The 20,944-nt window shown below is 39.7% G+C and overlaps 1 protein-coding gene across 2 annotated transcripts in view; it reads right to left on the bottom strand.

Annotated features, from left to right (window-relative positions):
- LOC149846367 (cytosolic endo-beta-N-acetylglucosaminidase 1-like) overlaps positions 1–20,944 on the bottom strand; it is a 123,443-nt gene that overhangs the window by 57,553 nt on the left and 44,946 nt on the right. For both annotated transcript variants that reach the window (XM_089996327.1, XM_089996326.1), the window contains exons 9-10: positions 11,323–11,378; positions 1,964–2,099 (exon numbers count right to left, since the gene is read on the bottom strand). In XM_089996327.1, coding sequence (XP_089852453.1) covers positions 1,964–2,099; positions 11,323–11,378 — 192 coding nt within the window. The remainder of the gene's footprint in view (positions 1–1,963; positions 2,100–11,322; positions 11,379–20,944) is intronic.

Genomic DNA, 20,944 nt, shown 5'->3' with positions numbered 1-20,944 from the left:
TTTTCGATCTTGTCTTACTGACACAGCTTTGTTTGTTAAGAATTCTGATGCAAGTATTATTATTCTTTTTCTTTATGTAGACGACATGATCACTGAAAGTGATAAGCAAAGAGTTGACAACATTAAAAAAAAATTCAAAACACACTTTTAAATGAGTTATTTGGGTTTTTTAAAATTCTTTCTTGGTATAGAAGTTGTTTATTCCTCTAGAGGCTATTTGCTAACTCAATCTAAATTTGCTCTAGATATTGTTGACAGGTCTGGTATCTCAGATGAAAAATAGGTCAATACTCCCGAAGTTGTAAATATCAAAATGAAGATTGATGATGAAGAACCACTTAAAAATCCAACACCTTACAGACAACTTGTCGGGGCACTGTCTTATCTCTCCATTACAAGACTTGACATTGCGCATGTCGTTTACACAACAAGCCAATTTCAGCATGCTCCTACCACTGTTCATATGAAAGTAGTTTTACGTATTATTAGATGTATTAAAACCTCTATTTTTCGAGGACTTTTCTTGTCTGCTTCTTCCTCCCTAGATTTATTTGCTTATACTGATGTAGATTGGGGAGGCGGTCTCAATAATCGACACTCAACTATTGGTTTCTGTGTATTTTTAGGTGAATCATTGATCTCTTGGAGGTGCAAGAAGCAACAAAAAGTTTCTCTCTCATCAACTGAAGCCGAGTACAGAGTTATGGCTACAACCACTATGAAAGTAGTATGTCTAGCTAAGGTGCTTGCTTCATGACATGGGTGTTCATAGTACAGAAGCATCACGACTATACTGCGACAACAAAAGTTCTATTTACATTGTTAGCAACTGGACATTCCACGAACGAACCAAGCACATCGAGATGAATTGTCATTGTATACGAGAGAAATTTCTACACGACACCATTGATCTTCCCTATGTTTCTTTAGAATATCAACTCGCAGATTCCTTTACCAAACCTGTCGTTGCTCCTCGATTTCACTTTCTCTTGGACAAACTTTCGGTTATCCAACTGTAAGTTTGAGGAAGAGTGTAAAATAATATGTAATAACCTAGGCTAACTAGGAATTGTTCTTTTCTTTTTAGCTTAGTTAGCATAGGCCTAGTTTAGTTAGAATAGAATTTTTTCCTTTTTTCTTTTTTACTTTTTAGCCTTTTTGACTAGTCAACATTTGACTTAGTCAAAAAACAAAAGAGTCATTGGACTCCCAACAGCTCTATTTAGAGCCATTGGGAGCCCGACTCTCTCTTCTACTCTCCCTCAATGTATATAAATATTGGGCTTTTGCCCCCTTACAATGTATGCTTTTCTTTAGGGTGATTCTCAATTGAATAATATTTTTTTTTCTTCTTGTTGCATATTGTATGAACTTTTGTGGTTCTTGTGAGTGATCTTTCTCGACACTTTGGTTGGAGCTATTTGAAGTTTCGATTGGTTGTGATCCAAGAACTCATCTTCTTACACGAACATGACCACTTCTACAAAAGTGTGGCGAGTGTTGCAAAATGCATAGGAATGTACTAAAGTGACTACAAATTCCATGTAAATTTTACTCGGGAAATTCATGCTTCCTCTTTTTCTAGTATATGTGAATCTTTGAAGAGTACAGGAAATGTACTCTGTCAGTGTATTACGATTTTGTTACAATGACACACTAGAAGAAAATTTGAAAAAAAAATTGAGGTTATGTTGTCTTCTTTCAACATGTCATATCATACGATTTTCACAGAATGCTTGAAGATATTTGTGAAACTAATCATATTTGTTTGTGAATATGGTGGTTATTGCAATAGTTGGACTCCTAGCCTATGTTATACAAAATTGTCACAGTTTGAGATGAATGCAATAATCACAACACGGATTCTCTTATAAAGACAAATATGTTCAAATAAATTCTTAGAGAAAGGCCTTACTTTACAAACTGCAAGATATCCATTGAAAAAATAGTTTTTGTTGCTTACAGAAAATGAAATGTCAATTGGTAGATCTGACAAAGGAAGCTCCCCACAGAAAAGCAATGCCATTATATACTTGTTGTCATCAAGTCTTCCTCTGAGTGTAATGCTTTGGCCCCCACTATAAGATGGTTCACTAAAACTACAGTTTCATAAAATTGAAACTGAGCTTAGAATTACATAAACCATTTGTTGGAAAGAAATTTGCAATAAACTGAATAAAGCAGAAAGGATCTGAGAACTCCAGCAAATATAAGATAATTAAGCAGCAAAATGGAACAATAATGTAGAAGCAATCAAAATCCATGGCTGATGAATGGATTGCATGAAGATATATATTGTAATCTGTTAAGGATATGGGTCTAGGACCCAAAATACAGAACTGAGTTCCGATCTGCTTTTGATTGTAAAAGACATCATGTATTTATCACTTAAAGGGCAGTTTTGTAATTTATCTTTAATGTAAATATATATACTAGATGTCAGCCCTAAGGAGAGTTGTGGGGATGTCTCGTTCCCTCCAAGTCTTCCTCTATTCTTTCTCTCTAATCCTTCCTCTTACACAGCTGCACTTGTTCCAGTAGGGCACGTGTTTTGAGGCAGTTCTTCACATGGTATCAGAGCCATCGAAGAGATAGCCTCCACTGGATTGCGGCTACAATCTCCTTCTCTCTTCCTTTCTTATAAGGTTCCTTTTCTTCTTGTTTTTCTTTCATCTATCCCTATTTCAAAATTCCTAATATCCCTAGTCATTCAAAATCTATCTTTCTTTTTTCTTTTAAATCCTAAATTTCTTAATCTCAATATTTTCTTTAGTATCGTATTACTGCAGCCCTATTCAAAAAAAAATGGTTAAGTCTTAGATTGACATCATGTAAAAACCAGTGTTAAAAAAAAAAAATCGAAAGCCGGGTCTGACCCAACCCAGATCTGTAACCCGGTAGGGTTTTAAAACCCTGGCCCGAGTTTTCTTTCCTCCTTGTAGCCGTCTCGCATGAAAGGGGCTCCCCGTAACCGACGGGCCACGATCTCCCCCCTTCCCTCTGTGCCTTCCTATTAAGCAACATAGAGGGAGAGGAGACCCTCACCCGCAACTCCTCTCCCCCTCCCTATCGTTCGTCTCCCTATGTGCAGCAGCCGACGGCGCCAGCGAGATACAGGTACGCTTCCCCTCTCCGTCCCTTTGTCTTCTCCCTTAACTACCCCCTTCTGCGTGCATCGAGAGGCCGGCAGGGAGCCGACGGTCGCTCCCTGCTGCGATTCTTCTCCGAGCCGTGATCGCCGGGATGCCGGCAGGGAGCCGACGCCCCCCCCCCCCCCCCCCTCGGCAACTTTTTCCCCCTTTCCTCTAAGTTGGTTGTCTGGGAACCCACAGAAGGCCGGCGACCCCCCTGCCATGTGCCTCCTCTCTTTTGCCTATCGGAGGTCGTCAGGGAGCCGACGGGCCCCCTGCGACGATTCTTCCCCTTTCCGTCGCTCTTTGTCCTGTTCTCCCTCCATTCTCTGCATTCGTTGGGAGACCGACAGGGTGCCGGAGGCCCTGTCGTGCCTCCCATCGCTCTTCCTTTTTCCTGGGGCCCTGCCGGCGGTTGGCCGGTGGCCCCTGTCGCCCTTAACCCCTTCTTTGTGGCCCGTCATGGGGTCGACAGGGGGGGGCTAGAGCTGGGCGGCCCTGCCTCCCCTTTTCCCCTCGGTTCCGACCAACAGGCAGAGCTTTCCCCTGCTTGATCCCCCTCTTTTGAGGAAACCCAACGGGGGCTCCATGTGGCTGGTAGGAGCAAGTGGTGCACGCCACCTTGTATTGGGACATGGCAGGTTCAAAACCCAATGGTATAGTTATAAAACTGGTAGCGGTCCGCTTAACCGCACGTCGCAAATTTGAAATCCAGTGGTAAGTTGACTAGTAATCGGATAGGGTCTGCATAACCCCACCCTTTCCTTTTTGTTGAGCCGATCTCAGCACGATTGGGGTCCAACCGAGTGTGGCTCTATTAGGTGTTAAAATGTAAAATTCTACATATATATAATAATATTATATTATTATATATATATATATAAATATATTTTTCATTTCTTTCTTTTTTGTAATTTTTTTCCTTTATTTTTATTTTTTGTCGTTATGTCATCTAGTTCAGTTTGACTTAAACAAATCAAACTGGGTCGGTTGGGCAATACCCAGTCCCTATGAGGCCTGGCAGTGCTTGCCAAAGTACTGGCAGGCCCCATCTGTAACAATATATATATATATATATATATATATATATATATATATATATATATATATATATATATATATATATATATATATATATATATATATATGTGTGTGTATGTGTGTGTGTGTGTATGTATATATAAATATACACATATAAAAGATTTTGTTGATGTGAGCTGGCTGGCCTGACAGGCCGAGCCTGGTGGTTGTGGAGCCTCAGCTGAGTGCATCGGCTGGGTATTCTTTTAGCATAAGGACCCAGCCGACTGTCAGTCCGCTGGGCATTTTCGGCCTTAGCCCCAGCCGATTTCATGTCGGCTGGATAATGATTTTGGGCCCGGTGTGGCTTTATTTTGGACTGGGTGCAGTTAAAAACAAATTGTTTTTGTTGTAAATGGTATGGCAGGCTGCACTGTTGCGAAGAAAATTTTCAGACTGTGTATGCTCAGTTTGTACTCAGACAAGGGTCAAACAATACATCAAGATTTTCTTATATGTATAATCCTTGTGTTGGATTGAATCGGAAACAAAAGACCCACTTAGCATGCAAATTGCAGAATTTGTTTTCTTGTATTAAACCAGCCATCTACATGCTTAAGAATGAATTCTTTTCATATGCATTTACTTGGCATAATATGTTGAATTAAAGTAATATCGCAAGGCTGCATCTTATGCATGTGTGTACATTAAATTGATGTGTTTGGCAAGTGCACCATTGCATGATTGTTCACTTGTTTATTTGAGAAGATTTGTGAATAGAGGCATGTAATTGGCATGATTATGTGATCACTTGCATATGAAGCTTGTCTCGTACACAACTCAAAAGTTTGCATACATGAATATGCATCGAGAAGCATGGGAAGTGAATGCGCAATGGCATGTCGATTATGGTTTTTGCATATGGATGCAATGATGGTCAATTGGATCATCAGGGGTTGGATGAGTCACGAGAACCAGTTGTTCTCTTTTTTAGTTATCTTGATGCATTGTGCAAATCCGAAGTGATATTATGGTTTCTACTGCACTGTTCTTTGTTGCTACGGACTATGGTCCCGTGAAGAGCTTGGCATGCTGTTTTGCAAACTTATGATATTAAATTTTTGCATGTTGATTTGCAAATGTAAAAGAGATATATTAACAACAAGATAAAAGGGAACCTACTCCGCAGGCGTACGAGGACCCGCAACCCCTCAAGGTAGGGGATTTTTGCGTAAATGAACAATGAATGGATAAATGCTAAAATAAGGAAAGATAACTAAAAATGAAAGAGGACGATGATATATGTATACGTATAAAATATATACGTATGTCTTTTAATTCAAGGACGCGGTTTCACGATCCTTATCCTCTTTACTTTCTTGCACTTTCCTTTTCTATTATCGTCGCGCTATATGTGTCCAGGCTTTTAATTCATGTCTTTACAATTCATGTTATTTGAACTGAAGGACGCAGTTTCGCGATCCTTGTCCTCTTTACTTTTTCGTACTTTACTTTTTTGCTGCCCCGCGCTTTGCGCCGTTATTTACTTGTATATGTATGCATTTTTACTCCAGGATGCAATCCTGGTCTTCCTTTACGTTCACGCACTTTACTTTCTGCATTTACTTTTGCTGCCCCGCGCTTTATGCGCCATGGCCTTACTACTTACTACCTTACTTTCCTGTTGTAGTCGTGCTTGCTTTTGCACTTACTTTTCGTATGTGTTGTTCGTCCTTACTTTGTTGTCGCACTTCGTGGATATGCTTTGCTCGTGCATGTATTCTTATTCCTGTCGTATGCTCTTTTACTTGCTTACGCTTATTGATCTATCGAGGTACAACTCCATGCCTCGCGAGTCATCTTTTGCACTTGCTCAGTCAGGATAGGATCACATACCCCGTGAGTTGCTTACGTAGTTGTCTGCTTGTGCGTTTCGATGGTCGAGGTATGATTCCATACCTCGTGTGTGGCTTGTGTGTTTTACGCTTGAGGTGCAGCTTTGCACATCGAGACTTGCTCCTCGATTTGCCACGACACTGTAATGTGCACGGGTTTGCCCCTTGTCAGCTTGCACTCCCTGAGTGCAGTTTCGAGTGTATAGTGTATATTGTTTCCCTTATTTGTCTTAAAAGCCACGACACACACTTATGCACTTTGGTTCTCAAAAAATGATGGTTTTTAGGTGCAAACCTATTTTCAAAATTTTATAGCTTAGTAAAGCAGATTTCGAAAGCCTTTTGCGAGATAGCAGATGGATATCCCAAATCAATGTATTTGGGAGAAGTGTGTTGCAACTTCGGTTCGTGTATCCGATACGATTCAGATAACCTTGTTTAGGAGCCTGTACACGAGTAGGGCGAGAGTCCTATCGAGGTACGTGTGACATCCCTAAGATCGCCGTTATATCACCTCTGATGTGAGACGTAGTTTTTAGGCTTTTTGATCAAACCAAGATAGTTGGTGTTAAAATATGTGTACTCGTACACATATATGTATGTTGAAATATAATCCTTAAATGTACATGTATATATTTATATATATATATATTTTCTCTTCCTAAAATACCCTCAAGGGTATTCTTATAATTTGTCATTTTACGCATATTCCAATTGGAATATGCATGTAATTTTTCTTTTATTTTTTAGTTTCTTTTTTTTTTGTGGTTTGCGCCATCTAGGGAGGCTCCCCAAAGAGTCGTTGGGGAGCCCCCAACGGTCACAAATGTGACCGTTGGGGGCTCCCAACGACTCCTTTGGGAGCCCCCTATGTAGCTCCTCTCTTGTGTTATAAATAGGGGTCTCCCCCTTTGTATTCTTTACTCCTTGGAGGAGCATTTGCTCCATTGTATTGGGTTTTTACCCTCTTCTTCCTTTTCTTCAATGATATTCAACTTATGACTTTAAGTCATATTTTGCCCCCTTTGTGGGTTTATGTGTTAGCACATTATGTGCTTGTGTTGTTCCCTTTAGTGGGTATATTCGCACTTCATGTGCATGTGTATGAGTTCATTATTGAACCTAATGTATTCAATGTCACTTTCTAACAGTTGGTGCACTTCCATCTTTTGCGAGATTATTGCAAGAATATTGTTGATGGATTTCTTTTAAAAAATTCATGCTCCTCTCTTTGTAGTCGTACTCTCCGTCATGTACAATATGTTTGGACTACGAAGAGCAGGATGAGAGGTTTGCAGTAACCTCGAAACGTATATTGACACTTTAAGTTAAATCTTGTTATGTTGATATTCGCCTAATAGGCAGAATGTTTGCGTCTGTCTAAGAGACCCGAGCACGATAAGTTGGAACTCGAATGAGTTCATTATGGACTTCTGTAAAGCAGATGTGTGGGGGATTTCCTATGAGAAATCCTTACCCCTCTCATCGTGGTTGTACTTTTGAACAGGTACGTTGCGTACTGCAGTGAGTAGGATGAGAAGTGTGTGGTTGCCTCGAACGTGCAATGGTGCATGTAATTCACATAATAATAATTATGCGCTTTCACAGGTAAGATGCTCGATTGGGTTGAAAGACCAGAGCATGTAGAATGGGACGACGGTTAAGAAACCCCCGTCGTGCCCGTTTGGGATGGTTCATCAAGAGAGAGGGTGAATGGTACAAAACTCTGATGGACAAGCCATTAATGGCTATTACGGGCAAAGGTCCGGCTTCCCCAGTCATCAGAGGTAGGGAAAAATTGGGGCTACCATAATTATCCTAGGTGGTAATCGTTTGGCACTTCTGCAGAAGTTGGATGCATCCATAGGCCCTGTTCGCCTTGGGGGACTTACTCTCTTGGTCACTAGTCGTCCCCTTAAGATGCGGACTCAGTCAGTCATTCAGGGTATAATAAGATACATAGCATAATCGACCCCCGAATCGATCTTGGTTATTTTTACGTTTTTGCCTTGTGTGTACCCATAATGGCTAGCTCATAATGAGAACAAGATATAACCTACGCACATGATTATGAGATATGCGTGTTGTGACGTGAATTGATTGATTGCTTACTCGGTAGTTCAGTATGCTACTCGTTGAGCTATGCACGCCTGTCGAGGCGTTACTCTAGTTGGTTAAACTGCTTACGCAGTCTTTGCTTAGTAATAACTACCTTCTCATATTAGTTAAATGTTTATTCGTTGGCTTGCGTCTCTTATGATTGATGTGATTGCATACAGCTCGTAATCTACGAACTGGTGGCAAATAGGACTGATGTAACCGCTTGTTTTATAAGTTGCTTACATATTGTGATATAACTGCTACCGTATGATTGCTTACCTATGTCACATGGGTGCGGGTGCGGGTGCGGGCGCGGGTGCGGGTGCGGGTGCGGGGATTCGGCACTTCCAAAAAACCCAGGTGCGGGGGTGCGGTAGGGGCAAAAATGTAATAAGTAATATATATATATATATATATATATATATATATATATATATATATATATATATATATATAAAGGGGGTTGGGGAATAGGCGGGGTTTTTTTTTTAAACTTTGCAGCTGTCAGCTGCTGTCAGCAGCTGACAGACAGCTGCTGCAGCTGACAGACAGCTGTTGCAGCTGTGCTGACAGCTGCTGTCAGCAGCTGTGCGTGAAAAACTTACTTTATGCTAGTCTGTCAGCAGCTGACAAACTAGCATAAAGTTTTTTTAAAAAAATTTCGAAGCCCATTTGGGCAATTTTTTTTTTTTAAAATGGACATTAATGATCCTGGGTGCGGTCAACACACCCAGGATCGAGTTGACCGCACCCGGTGGGGCACCCGCACCCGCACCGGCGTCGAGTCGCGTCGGCGCGGGTGCGGCACCCTCCTAGCCGAATCCCTGTGACATAGTGTATGGCTTATGAATTGCTTGTGATGCAATAGCTTATGCCTTAAAATTAATATTGTCACTTGTCGATGAACTGGATCATCTAATGGTAATTGTATATATTGCGAGCATTGCTATGAATGTTTGTCTTATGCAGTTGTTTTGTTTGACTGTTGGATAGAGTTAGTAACTCTTCACCTTTAGAATCAGTTGGACTGCTATAGTTGTTTGTTCAGCACTATGGTCCTCACTGCCCTTGTATTTAGCTATTTGTCTTACTAGGATTTTACTTACACCACGGCATGTTTGGTTAAATCTGCTAGTCTTGCTTTTCCCTGCTTGATCTACCGAATATCTTGCTTATTTCAGCCTTTGTTCTTTATCTTTTGCACCCCTACTAGTTTGTGTGAGACTTCATGGGCAGGTGGTGAACAGGTTGAGACAGCTTGCGATGGCACGATGACGTGAGGCGTTCAAGGCGAGACCCTTTCCCTGACGTTGCACTCCTGAGGACACTTTTGGTAAATGTGGTATAAAGTTTCTTTGAAAGCATCTCTTATTAAAACTCTAGATTACTAAAACTGTATTACCAAAACTTTGCTCTTCTTTTCATCTTAACAAAATATATATTCGAGTTGCAAAACAATTTGTAAAGAGAAGTTTGCGCTGTAATGCGCCCAAGGTCAAGGGACTTGCTATTTCAAACATGATTTTCCGCAAAACTTTTGTTTCAAACTCTGATAAGTGATCGATTTCAAAGCTTTCAACATTTTTCATAAAAGGTTTCAAGTCCACGATTTTGGGGCGTTACAGGGAGAGGATAAAGAGTTTTCATTGGTTAGGACTCCTTTTAAGTGAAGGAGTCTAGAGGAAAACGATGAGAAGGCCAATAAGAGGAGCCGAGAGGGAGGTGAGAGAGGAGGAGCATAGGGAGGTGAGGGTGTTCCCTCCCCTTGCGTGCGCTTAAAGGCACTGGGGGGCGCCGAATCAAGAAACCCCAAAGGGGTTTCCCTTTTTACCAGAGAAGCGGGCGGTGTGGAGGCTCGCGGCTACGAGGGGGGTGAAAAGAAAGGGTTTTAAAACCCTAGCCCCCCCCCCCTTGCGCTGCGGGTATTAAACCCAGCAGGTCTGGGTCGGATCTGACCCGGGTCCAAATCTGTTTTTTTTTTACTCGTGGGTTTTACAGATTTTGTCTAATGCAGCCACAAGCCCCTCTTTTTCTCTTGTTCATCTCAAATGAATGCACAAATTTACATAGTATATAGAATATAAATGCTCATGATTTTTTACTTTAGTCCTATTGTTTTGATTGCAAAAACAATTCCTTTTATTTTTTTGAATTACCATATCTAGTTTGATATGTTTTTCTATATGCATGTTGAAATGTTGTGCTCTCTCTTAATTGCAGTTGTTTTGTTCTCTGTTTCATAATATAGCTACACTGTTCAAATTTTCAAATTGTTGAGTTCTTGAATAGAGGAAAAATAGCTTATCAACCTAACTTCTATTACTTTTGGACAACAAGTCAGTAGTTTTTATGTATCTTATATGCAACTTTATTATATTACAATTACTATATTCATACCTACATTAGTATGAAAGCATTGGCGATACATAATTAGCTATATGTTGTCAGATGATGTTTTGTTAACATATTTAGGCTCAATTGAAGTTTCTTAGAATTGTAATATTTGTGATGAGTTACACATCAATTGCTGCACAAATTTTTTGTTATTTTAATGCTTTGTATCCAAAGTCCGAAATAAACTTATGAACTTGTAGTTTATAAAGGTTTTGCATTTTTATTGATTGTATGTGTTTTATTCTATATTAAATGATCTTAGGTAGCTTTTCTAATAAGATGATAGAATTTTCAATTGTGGATGTCATTTCTTAATTATTCATTTTGACATGCATTTTTTTTCTTCAAAGAACATTCTTTAAAAGTTGTCTTCTTGCATCCATCATTTTATCATTATTTTTCATAATTTCTTAAAGCGCTTCCTGAACAATTCCCTCTACCGCTTCCCGAATCCTCCAAAAACTTGGATTGACCGCTTTCTGATTCCAATTCCCATACCGCTTCCCATTTTCGATCCTTTTTCTGGCAACTATCAGCAAGATTTAACGGTGCAATACGAACAGATCTTCCTTGTAATGCATGATATTCACAATGGAAATGCTGTATTTGGTTCTTATGATTATCATGAAGCCATGTGATGCAACAACCTCCAAAAGAAAAGAAAAGGAAAAGACTAACATTTGAAATTGCTATTGATTAATTTAGTGATGCATGTTGGACAAAATGAAATCACAATTATCCAGAGGTATGGAAAAAGAGAATATGAAAACATAATAACTTACTTCACAAATACTTGGATTGTGCTTTGGGAAGTATCAACATCAACCCCTAGAACAGGCTATAATTGGAAAGAGTAAAAAAAAATTAAGACAAAACTCAGATACTATTGAAAACTGACATTGAATACAATGAATTGAATCAATACAGGAAAAAAAGTTTGTACCTACTAATTGAAAACCAAAGATAATAAAGGAAATCTTCAACCCTTATTCATAGAAGAAACACATGAAATAATTACAAGTCCAATAAACAACAAGAGATTGCAGCCTATGCAGTCAAAAGCCTCGACTAGGCACAGACTAGTCCGCCAAGTCGGTCTAGGTGTAAGTAAAACGCCTAGGCTTTGAAATTCCTATGTGGCTACCTTAAAAGGTACCAATTTTGCAAACTAGGCACCGACTAAGGCGCCTAGTCAGCGACTAAGCTGCCCCCGCCTAGACACGAGGGCAGTTTAGTTATTTATTATTATTATATATATTGTGTTATTTTTTTGTATATATAATTATATATATGTGCATGTGTTTGTGTTATTTGTTCTGTGAAATGATGAAAACATGTTTTTATTTATATATATAGATAGATATATAGATATATTTGTGTGTGTGTTACTTTGCTTTTGGGATTTTTTCTGTGAAACATTGAAAGCATGCACAGTTAATTTTAATTGATTATGTTTTTTTTATATGTGTGTTACCCTGTTTTTGGTGATTTTTTTTTATAAAAGCCTAAAAGCATATTTTGTTGATTACACTGAACATGTTATGAATAATTGAATATATATATAGTCACTAGAATATGACAACTGAAATATGAGAACTAGAAATATGGGCATTTCCAACACTTTTTTTTGCAAATCCAGCCATGTGGATGTGCTTGGCATGATGAATTTGTTACGAATCAACCATTGGATCGTGTATTTTCGATGAAAAAAATGTGATTTTTGAATGCTTGAATATTTATAAAGATTATGAGCCATTGATTTTAAAGCCTTAAAAAATTTCGTTTATGCATCAAAATCGGATGATTCAATAGCGGATTATTATAAAACCAAACATGTAGATCACATTCATATGGTTAGATTAAAGAGAAAATAACAAAAAATCCATGAAAATCATGGTTCACACATTAGTTCTCATATTCTAGTGACTATATATATATATATATATATATGTGTGTGTGTGTGTGTGTGTGTGTGTGTGTGTGTGTGTGCAATTATATATATTTATATTCTGGTTATGTATATTAATATATTTTGTGAAAGCATGTGTAATTTGTACTTGTGTGATGAAAACATCTTATTCATAAAATAATTAAACATATTTTTATGTATATTTTGCACACTTTCCTCAATTCAATTGTCCAAGTCCTCCGTGCAATCTTCCCCTATCTTGAGGAGTTACAAGCTTGCTGACGTCTGCGGGTGTAAACGATTGATGGCTTGGGCCGCGGAGAGCGAGCGGGATACATCGTACGAGCCACAAAAGTGACGATCTTAGCAAGTTGACACCAAAAATAGAAGGTCAGGGACGCTGTCATCGTCCTAACGTGAAGGAAGCAGAAGCAAAGGCAGCGTGCCCCCGGCGAACCTGTTTTACGAGCAAGAAACAGGGGCAGAGGCTGTGAGCCCCTACTGACCTGCTGTCAGCGAACTACGAGGAGGCAGGAGCCTCACTCTTGCTGACAAAAAGCCATAGAGGCAGGGAGCTCATGCTCCCTGCTTGCCAGGACAGAAAAGCCAGGGGAGGGAGCAGAGACTCCCTATCGGACCTGACTCAACAGGAAACAAGACAGGGGGCATAGCCCCCTCCTGAAAACGAGAAAAGCAGTGGCTCTGCCCTTGCCGGCAACAAGATTGAGGCAGGGGGGCTTCGCCCCCTGCCCGGAATCAGGAAGAAGGCAGGAGAGGCTTCGCCCCCTGCTGAGAAACCAAAGGAGGCAGGGGGAGCCTCGCCCCCTGTCGGTAAAACACAGGAGAGCAGGGGGAGCCTCGCCCCCTGCCGGCAAAACACAGAAGAGCACGGGGAGCTTCACCCCCTGTCGGGAAACACAAGGAGGCAGGGGAAGCCTCGCCCCCTGTCGGCAAAACACAGAAGAGCAGAGGGAGCTTCGCCCCCTGTCGGAAAACACAAGGCAGAGGGGCGAAGCCCCCTGCCGAAAAACACAAGGCAGAGTGGGGGCAGGGGGCAGGGGGCAGGGGGCAGAGCGCCCTGCTGGAAAACCACAGGAGGCAGGGGGCAAAACCCCCTGCCAAAAAAATAGCAAAAGGCAGGGGCTTTGTCCCCTGCCGGGAAAACAAGAAAGAGGCAGGGGCTCCGCCCTTGCAGGAAAAATCCACAAGAGGCAAGAGGCGGAGCCCCCTGCCGAAAAAGCAAGCCGACACAGGGAGCGGCTCCTTGCCAGCAAAATGAAAGAAAAAGAGGGGGAGAAGAAAAGAAAAGGAGGAGAAGAAGCGGCAGAGGGGTACGCACCTGGGCTGCCAGCGGTAGGTGGCCGGACGCAGGGCGAGAACGGAGGGTGTCGGAGCGGAAGGCGGTGGCAGTGGGTCGCCAGTGCCTTCGTTGGAGAGAGAAGGAAGAAGGTGCTGGCCAACGGCTTCGGTCGTCAACGCCTTCGCAGCAGAGAGAAGGAAGAAGGTGGTGGCCGGCGGCTTCGGTCATCGGTGACTGTGGTCGTCGGTGGCTGCGGGGGGACGAGAGGAGGCGGTCGGGGGAGAGAGCAATGATTGCCAGGTGGAGGGAAGGCCGCCGACATGTGGAGGAGGGGCTCGATGGTTGTCCCTCCCCTGCGTGCTTTATTGTTTTAAAGCATGCAGTCGGTGGCAGCAAGGCGGTGCCCGACCCAACTACATGTTTGGATCCGGGTCGGGTCCGAATTCGGATCCGACCTAGATCCAACATTTTTTTACGGGTTTTACAATACGTATATGGACACAAGTATCCACATGTTTAACGTGAAGGTATGCATTAAATGAAATCATGCACTTGATATAAGTTTGGGAGTTGAGTGAAAGCATGCAATGAATACATGCACTTGTCATAAGCATACGAATTTCATAAAACATGTGCGAAGAGGACCACACCTAAACACTCACACATGGATGGTGAATACAACCATATGATTACGATGGCTTATCCACACCTAAGAAAAATTTGCTTTGATGTGAATTATGTGCCTGTAATGCAATTGACATGAGTATATGTAATGAATGGAAGTATGCATTTGATATAAAATTTAGCATTTAATGAAAGCTTGCATTTGTCACCAGCATATGAAATGAAATCATTCATGCGCATGAATATTTTTTTGTCATGTGCATAGTCAACAAATTGCATATATGAATGTGCGTTTAGATAAGCATGTGATTTATTTCGTATATGGCATGTGGTTATGGTTTTTGCATATGGTGTATCGATGATCAAAATGAATCATCGTGGGCCGGGAGAGCCTGGAGCTTTAGTTTGCTCTTTCTTTAATTATTTCAAATGCATCGCGAAAATCATATTAATGTTATTGCATTGTTCTATGTGTTTCCACGAGCGGGAGTCCCGTGATGGTTCTCGTAAGGGTAGATGCGAGCTTTTGCCTTTGCTTTTGCATGCTGAATTGCAAAACTCAATAATTGGTTTTTAATAAAAAGATAATGAATAAGAACAGTGTAATATACGTTTTGGGATCTCCCATCGGAAGAATGAGAATCTTAGAGATTCGATTTTGGGGACCATGAGGATACAAAAACTCTGTGCATTAATGTTTACTCTTGAACCCGATTTTGAGGTTCTTTCTCCTGGTCACGGTTTTAAGGAGAGTCTGTCACTTTACTTGGAGGTGGTGTGTTCGACACAGTTGTTTTGATATACCAAGAAAAGTGACACTCGTGGATGTTGATGTCCCTGGTGTCCCCGACATTAGATGTTGATTTCTAATGTTTCGATGGATGGTGTTGTTTCCTGACATCGGTCGAGGGTTAAGTTTGAAACCTAATAATAAAATACAACTTGTGTGCTAAGCTACCCTGAGAACCTAACTTAACCTCAAAGATTTTACCTGTTTGGTGTATCCGCCGTTAACAGTAATTAAAAAAAGAAACTTAAATTGTGTGCATTTAATAGGAACATGCATATGGAAAAGAAAACTTAACTAAAGATAATAATGTATTCATAGATGTGCATTGAAATCATGCATACTCCTGTTATGCATTAGATCATGCATATTTATTTGTTCCCTTAATTGTGGCATGTTAAATGTCTATATTGCTTAACTTGTGATATCTATTGATTATTAAATTGTCCATCATGCTTAACAATTGTTCCTTATTACATAAATGATTAATTGAATTACGAATTTGTCATAAATGCATCCCTCTAAATTATTGCATGAATCTTATATGTGTTTTTTATGCTTATTTGTTTCATTAGAGGGATTCATACGTAGAATTCTTTAGATTTCTGACACTTATTTCTGTGGTTTTTCGCAGCCGCGGGATATCAGTGAAGCGACTAGATTCTGAGAGAGCTACGAGTGTCACGTTTTCGCTAGACAGTTCACAGAGGGTCAACATAGATCATTCTTCCTTATTTTTCTTTTACATTTAAATGTTTGTACACTCTGAATTTCATTTATGCAATTGTCTCGAGACTTATTACTTATTATTCAATAAAAGTTTGGTTTGATATGGATGATAAAGGTAAGAGCTTTTGTGGTGTGTTTGGTTATCCAATTGAGAGTGGAACTGTAAAAGCCTTAGGTCTCTGGGAAGATTTCCACAATTGATTTTAAAGAAAAAAAAATTGCATTTTCAAGTGGTATGAGTTGGGGTCGTTACACTCACGGTTTTCCCAAAATTACCATCCAAGATTCCCACACTGTGGAAGGGATATCCAGAAAAAAAATTAATTACATTGTTTATCTCTTTTAACTTTTTAACAATTTCAAGTTCTTTACACAAGAACTATTTTGCAAATCAACATGCAAAACTCAACTCGGAACCTGGCCCACTACCATTTTTAATGGTGCAATTAAATTAGAAAGCCAATAATTCCAGAACGAATTTTGCATTTCATGCTCCTGGCCCACGTGGCCTGTAGTGGTTCATATCTGACCACAAAAGCATCTCAAGTGATGTATGCATCTTATGCAAAATTCTTATTGAACATGCACACACTTGTTCAAAATATGTCCACAATACACATTTCATCACACACCACAAGAATGCACATATAAAACAATTTGCATAAGTATGCAAAGACATGCTTGCAACATTCATTAACATAATCCAATTTATGCATATGCTCTCAAACATGCACATGATCATATTCATGCAAACATCAAAATGAATTTCAGAATTTTCATGCGTATGATATGCATATTTATGCAAACATGATCAAATCAAAATCATGTTTATGTATCAATTTCGAAAGAAGGCATACATCAATCTTAAATGGGTACATGATAAAATTCATGTGTTAACTTAACTATGCAGATATTTCTCATCGAGCCGACAACTAGGGCTGATCCATGTACATGCTTGAATTCATGTACATGAGACTGCCAATGCTAAAAATACATAATTTCAGCATGCTGACAGATCCATGTACATGACAATATCATGTACATGGGTTGGCCAAACTCAGAATTATGCTCATAACAGCTTGTATCAAGTGTTTTCTGATCCATGTACATGCTCAGCAAGACCATCGAGCATGTATATATTAAGCATGCGCATCATATATACATTATTAAAACTTAACCAATGATAATACGCAGATGCATGAGCAAATAAATCAAACCATTGTGTCCTAATGCATGAGCATGTAATTCAAACCATAGCATTCTAATGCATGAACAGGTAATACAAAAACATGAAATTCCGATGTATGAACATAATCTACCAAGTATAAACCAAGATCAAAATATTCAGCTGTATATGCATGTAACCATACGGGTTTGAATTAACGGTTCAAAAAAACATGTACTCAGCAGATCTGGACATAATTGTCAACAAGTGCAAATCGGCAGATCTATCCACATGTGAACAACAACAACAACAACTACGCCTTCATCCCAAAACAATTGGGGTCGGCGATATGAACCAAAAAGAAAATCATTATGGGTCTTCCACATGAATCCTTCTCCTCCAATCATTTCTATCCAATGCCATGTCCTCGGTGAGGTTCAAAGCATTCATATCCTTTCCTATCATCTCCATCCAAGTCTTCCTAGGCCTACCCCGACCTCTTTTAACTAATATATTTCCCCATTTCTCCATCTTTCTAACTGGAGCATCATTAGGCCTTCGCCGAATATGTCCAAACCACCGTAAACGATTCTCTCATATTATTTTCAATGGATGCAATGCCTACCTTCTTACGTATCTCCTCATTTTGAATCTTATCTTTTATTGTATTTCCACACATCCATCTAAGCATACGCATCTCAGCTACACTCATTTTTTGAATATAATGTATCTTGGTAGCCCAACATTCCATACCATATAGTAAAGCGGGCCTAATTGTCGTCCTATAAAACTTTCCCTTCAACCGCAATGGCATTCTACGATCGCACAACACTCCAGTTGCACTTTTTCATTTCATCCACCCAACCTTTATCCTATGATTTACATCTCCATCAATTTCTCCATAATTTTCAATGATAGATCCCAAATATTTGAAACTGTCATCCACCGGTATTTCTTGCTCACCAAGATTCACTACACTCACATCATTACTTTGTTGCTTACTAAACCGACATTCCATATATTTTGTCTTACTCTTACTCAACTTAAAACCTCTTGCTTCCAATGTTTGTCTCCATAATTCTAACTTAGCATTAACCCCAGCTCTAGACTTATCAATCAAAACAATATCATCAGCAAACAAACATACACCACGGCACATTTTCTTGAATTGATCTCGTAAGCTCATCCATCACTATAGCAAATAGGAAAGGGCTTAATGCAGATCCTTGATGTAACCCAACCTTTATAGGAAAATTGGTTGTCACCCCTCCACAAGTGCGGACATTGGTTACTACTCCTTCATACATATCTTTAATTATACTAATGTACTTAAGAGAAATACCTTTCTTCGTAATTGTCCACCAGAGAACATCCCTAGGTACTCTATCGCATGCCTTCTTCAAATCAATAAAAATCATATGCAAATCTTTGTTCCTCTCTCTATATCTCTCAATAAGTTATCTAAGAAGATGTATAGCTTCCATAGTTGATCTTTCAGGCATAAAACCAAATTGATTCTCCGATATCATGACAACCTTCCTCAACCTAGACTCAATCACCCTCTCCCAAAGTTTCATAGTATGACTCATGAGTTTTATACCACGATAGTTTGTGCAATCTTGTATATCACCCTTATTCTTATATAGAGGCACCAAAGTACTCTTCCTCCACTCATTAGGCATCTTATTTGTCCGCCAAATCTTGTTAAAAAAATTTGTCAATCATTTTAAACCATTCACACCCAAGCATTTTCAAGCCTCGATAGGTATACCACCTGGGCCAACTGCCCTTCTTAATTTCATTTTCTTCAAAGCCTCTGCAATTTCTTTCTTTTGAATCTTGCGCATGAAGTCATGATTCATCTCATAAAAAGAAATGGAGAAGTCTTCAAGATCCTGAGTATGACTTCCATTAAATAGCTTATCAAAATCATCTTTTCATCTCTCCTTAATCTCCTTATCTTTGACTAAAACCCTTTGTGTTTCATCTTTGATACATCTAACCATACCTAGATCCCTCAATTTCCTATCTCTCATCTTTGCAAGCTTATAAATATCCTTCTCGCCCTCTTTGGTATCCAACTTGTCATAAACCTCCTTATATACCTTATCCCTCGCATTTCGAACTACTTTTTAAGTTTCCTTCTTTGCTATCATATACTTCTCCAAATTCTCATTATCACGACTCTTACATAGATTTTTATAACACTCTTTTAACCTTAATAGCTAATTTGACATGCTCGTTCCACCATGATGTATCCTTACCTAGCGGTGCACTGCCTTTGAACTCACCCAATACCTCCTTAGCCACCTTTCTCATGCCACCTGCTATCTTATTTCACATTAATTCTGAATCCTCCTCGAGACACCAATCAGCTTCATTAACTACCTGCTCTACAAACATTCATTGTTTAGCTCCTTTCAGTGCCCACCACTTAATTTTAGGATTTATCCTATGTCTATCCCTTTTGCGGCATTGTCTAATTCTAAGATCTAAAATTAAGACTCTATGTTGTGTAGCTACACTTTCTCCCGGTATAACCTTACAATCGATGCAACAACCCCTATCTCTCTTTCTAAGTAGGAAAAAATCTATCTGACTCGTATTAACCCCACTTTTAAATGTTACTAGGTGAGACTCCCTCTTCCTAAACCAAGTGTTTGCTAAGATCATATCATAGGACAAACAAAAATCTAAAATCCTTTCTCCATTTTCATTTCTTTCTCCTATACCATAGCCTCCATGAATACTCTCAAATCCATCCCTACTAATGCTTACATGTCCATTACGGTCACCGCCGATGAAAAGCTTTTCTCCATAAGATATCCCTTGTACTACTCCATCTAAATCTTCCCAAAATTGATGCTTAATGGACTCATCTAAACCTACTTGAGGTGCATAAACACTAATAATATTAATAATATCCGTACCTAATACTAATTTAATAAGTAAAATTCTATCACCCTTCCTACGGACCTCAACTACATTATCTATAAACTGACGACTCATAATAATCCCTACTCCATTCCTATTCCTATTTATTCCTGTATACCAAATCTTATATCCCCAAGGTTCTATCACTTTTGCTTTTTCACCTACCCATTTGGTCTCTTGTAGACATAAAATATCAATCTTTCTCCTACACATAACATCTACTAACTCTACCAACTTACCAGTTAAAGACCCTATGTTCGAAGTGGCTAACCTAATTTTATGGTCTTGGACTAACTTCTTTACCCCCACCCGTCCAACAAAGTGAGGGAACCCTTGCCTATTTGACACCACACCCGGGCGCCGGTGTGACGCGTCGCTTCTGGGCGACGACCTAGCAACCCTTGCCCATTTATCACTGCCTCCGGGCCTATAGAGTACAGCGCATCGCTCAGTAGAGAACACCCCAACGAAATTCTCATATTGGTTCATATTCAATAGGTGTGACTAAGTTTTTATGTTGGCTGTCACTGGCCTACCACAACCCTCCTCCTTTATCCGAGCTTGGGACCGGCAGTGTATAACTAAACAGTTATACACAGGCGGAGTATAACTAAACAGTTATCTATCCACATGTGAAAAAAAAATAAAAATTTGCAAATCAGTCCAGAACAAAACGTGTTCATGTTGTTCGGCAAAATCTGATCCAGAACATGTCAGCAGATCTGGTCTGAAACAGCATGTACATAATGTTCAGCAGATCTGATTCAAAACAGCATATGTATGCTGTTTGGTAAATCTGATCCAAAACAACAAATGCACAAATCCAAAATCCAGATATTCAGATATACGAAAATAAAATTCAACGAATCTGAAATCAGAAAGTAATTTTCAAACGCATGTTTATGTGAAGCAAACAATCAAAGACAACATAACAGGATTAGCTGTATGCATGTGAA

The sequence above is a fragment of the Nuphar pumila genome, chromosome 2 (assembly GCF_984573655.1).
Source record: "Nuphar pumila chromosome 2, dmNupPumi1.hap1.1, whole genome shotgun sequence".
In the NCBI taxonomy this organism is placed as follows: Eukaryota; Viridiplantae; Streptophyta; class Magnoliopsida; order Nymphaeales; family Nymphaeaceae; genus Nuphar; species Nuphar pumila.
Note: the sequence above shows the minus strand (reverse complement) of the source record. Positions and strands in the feature narration are given on the sequence as shown.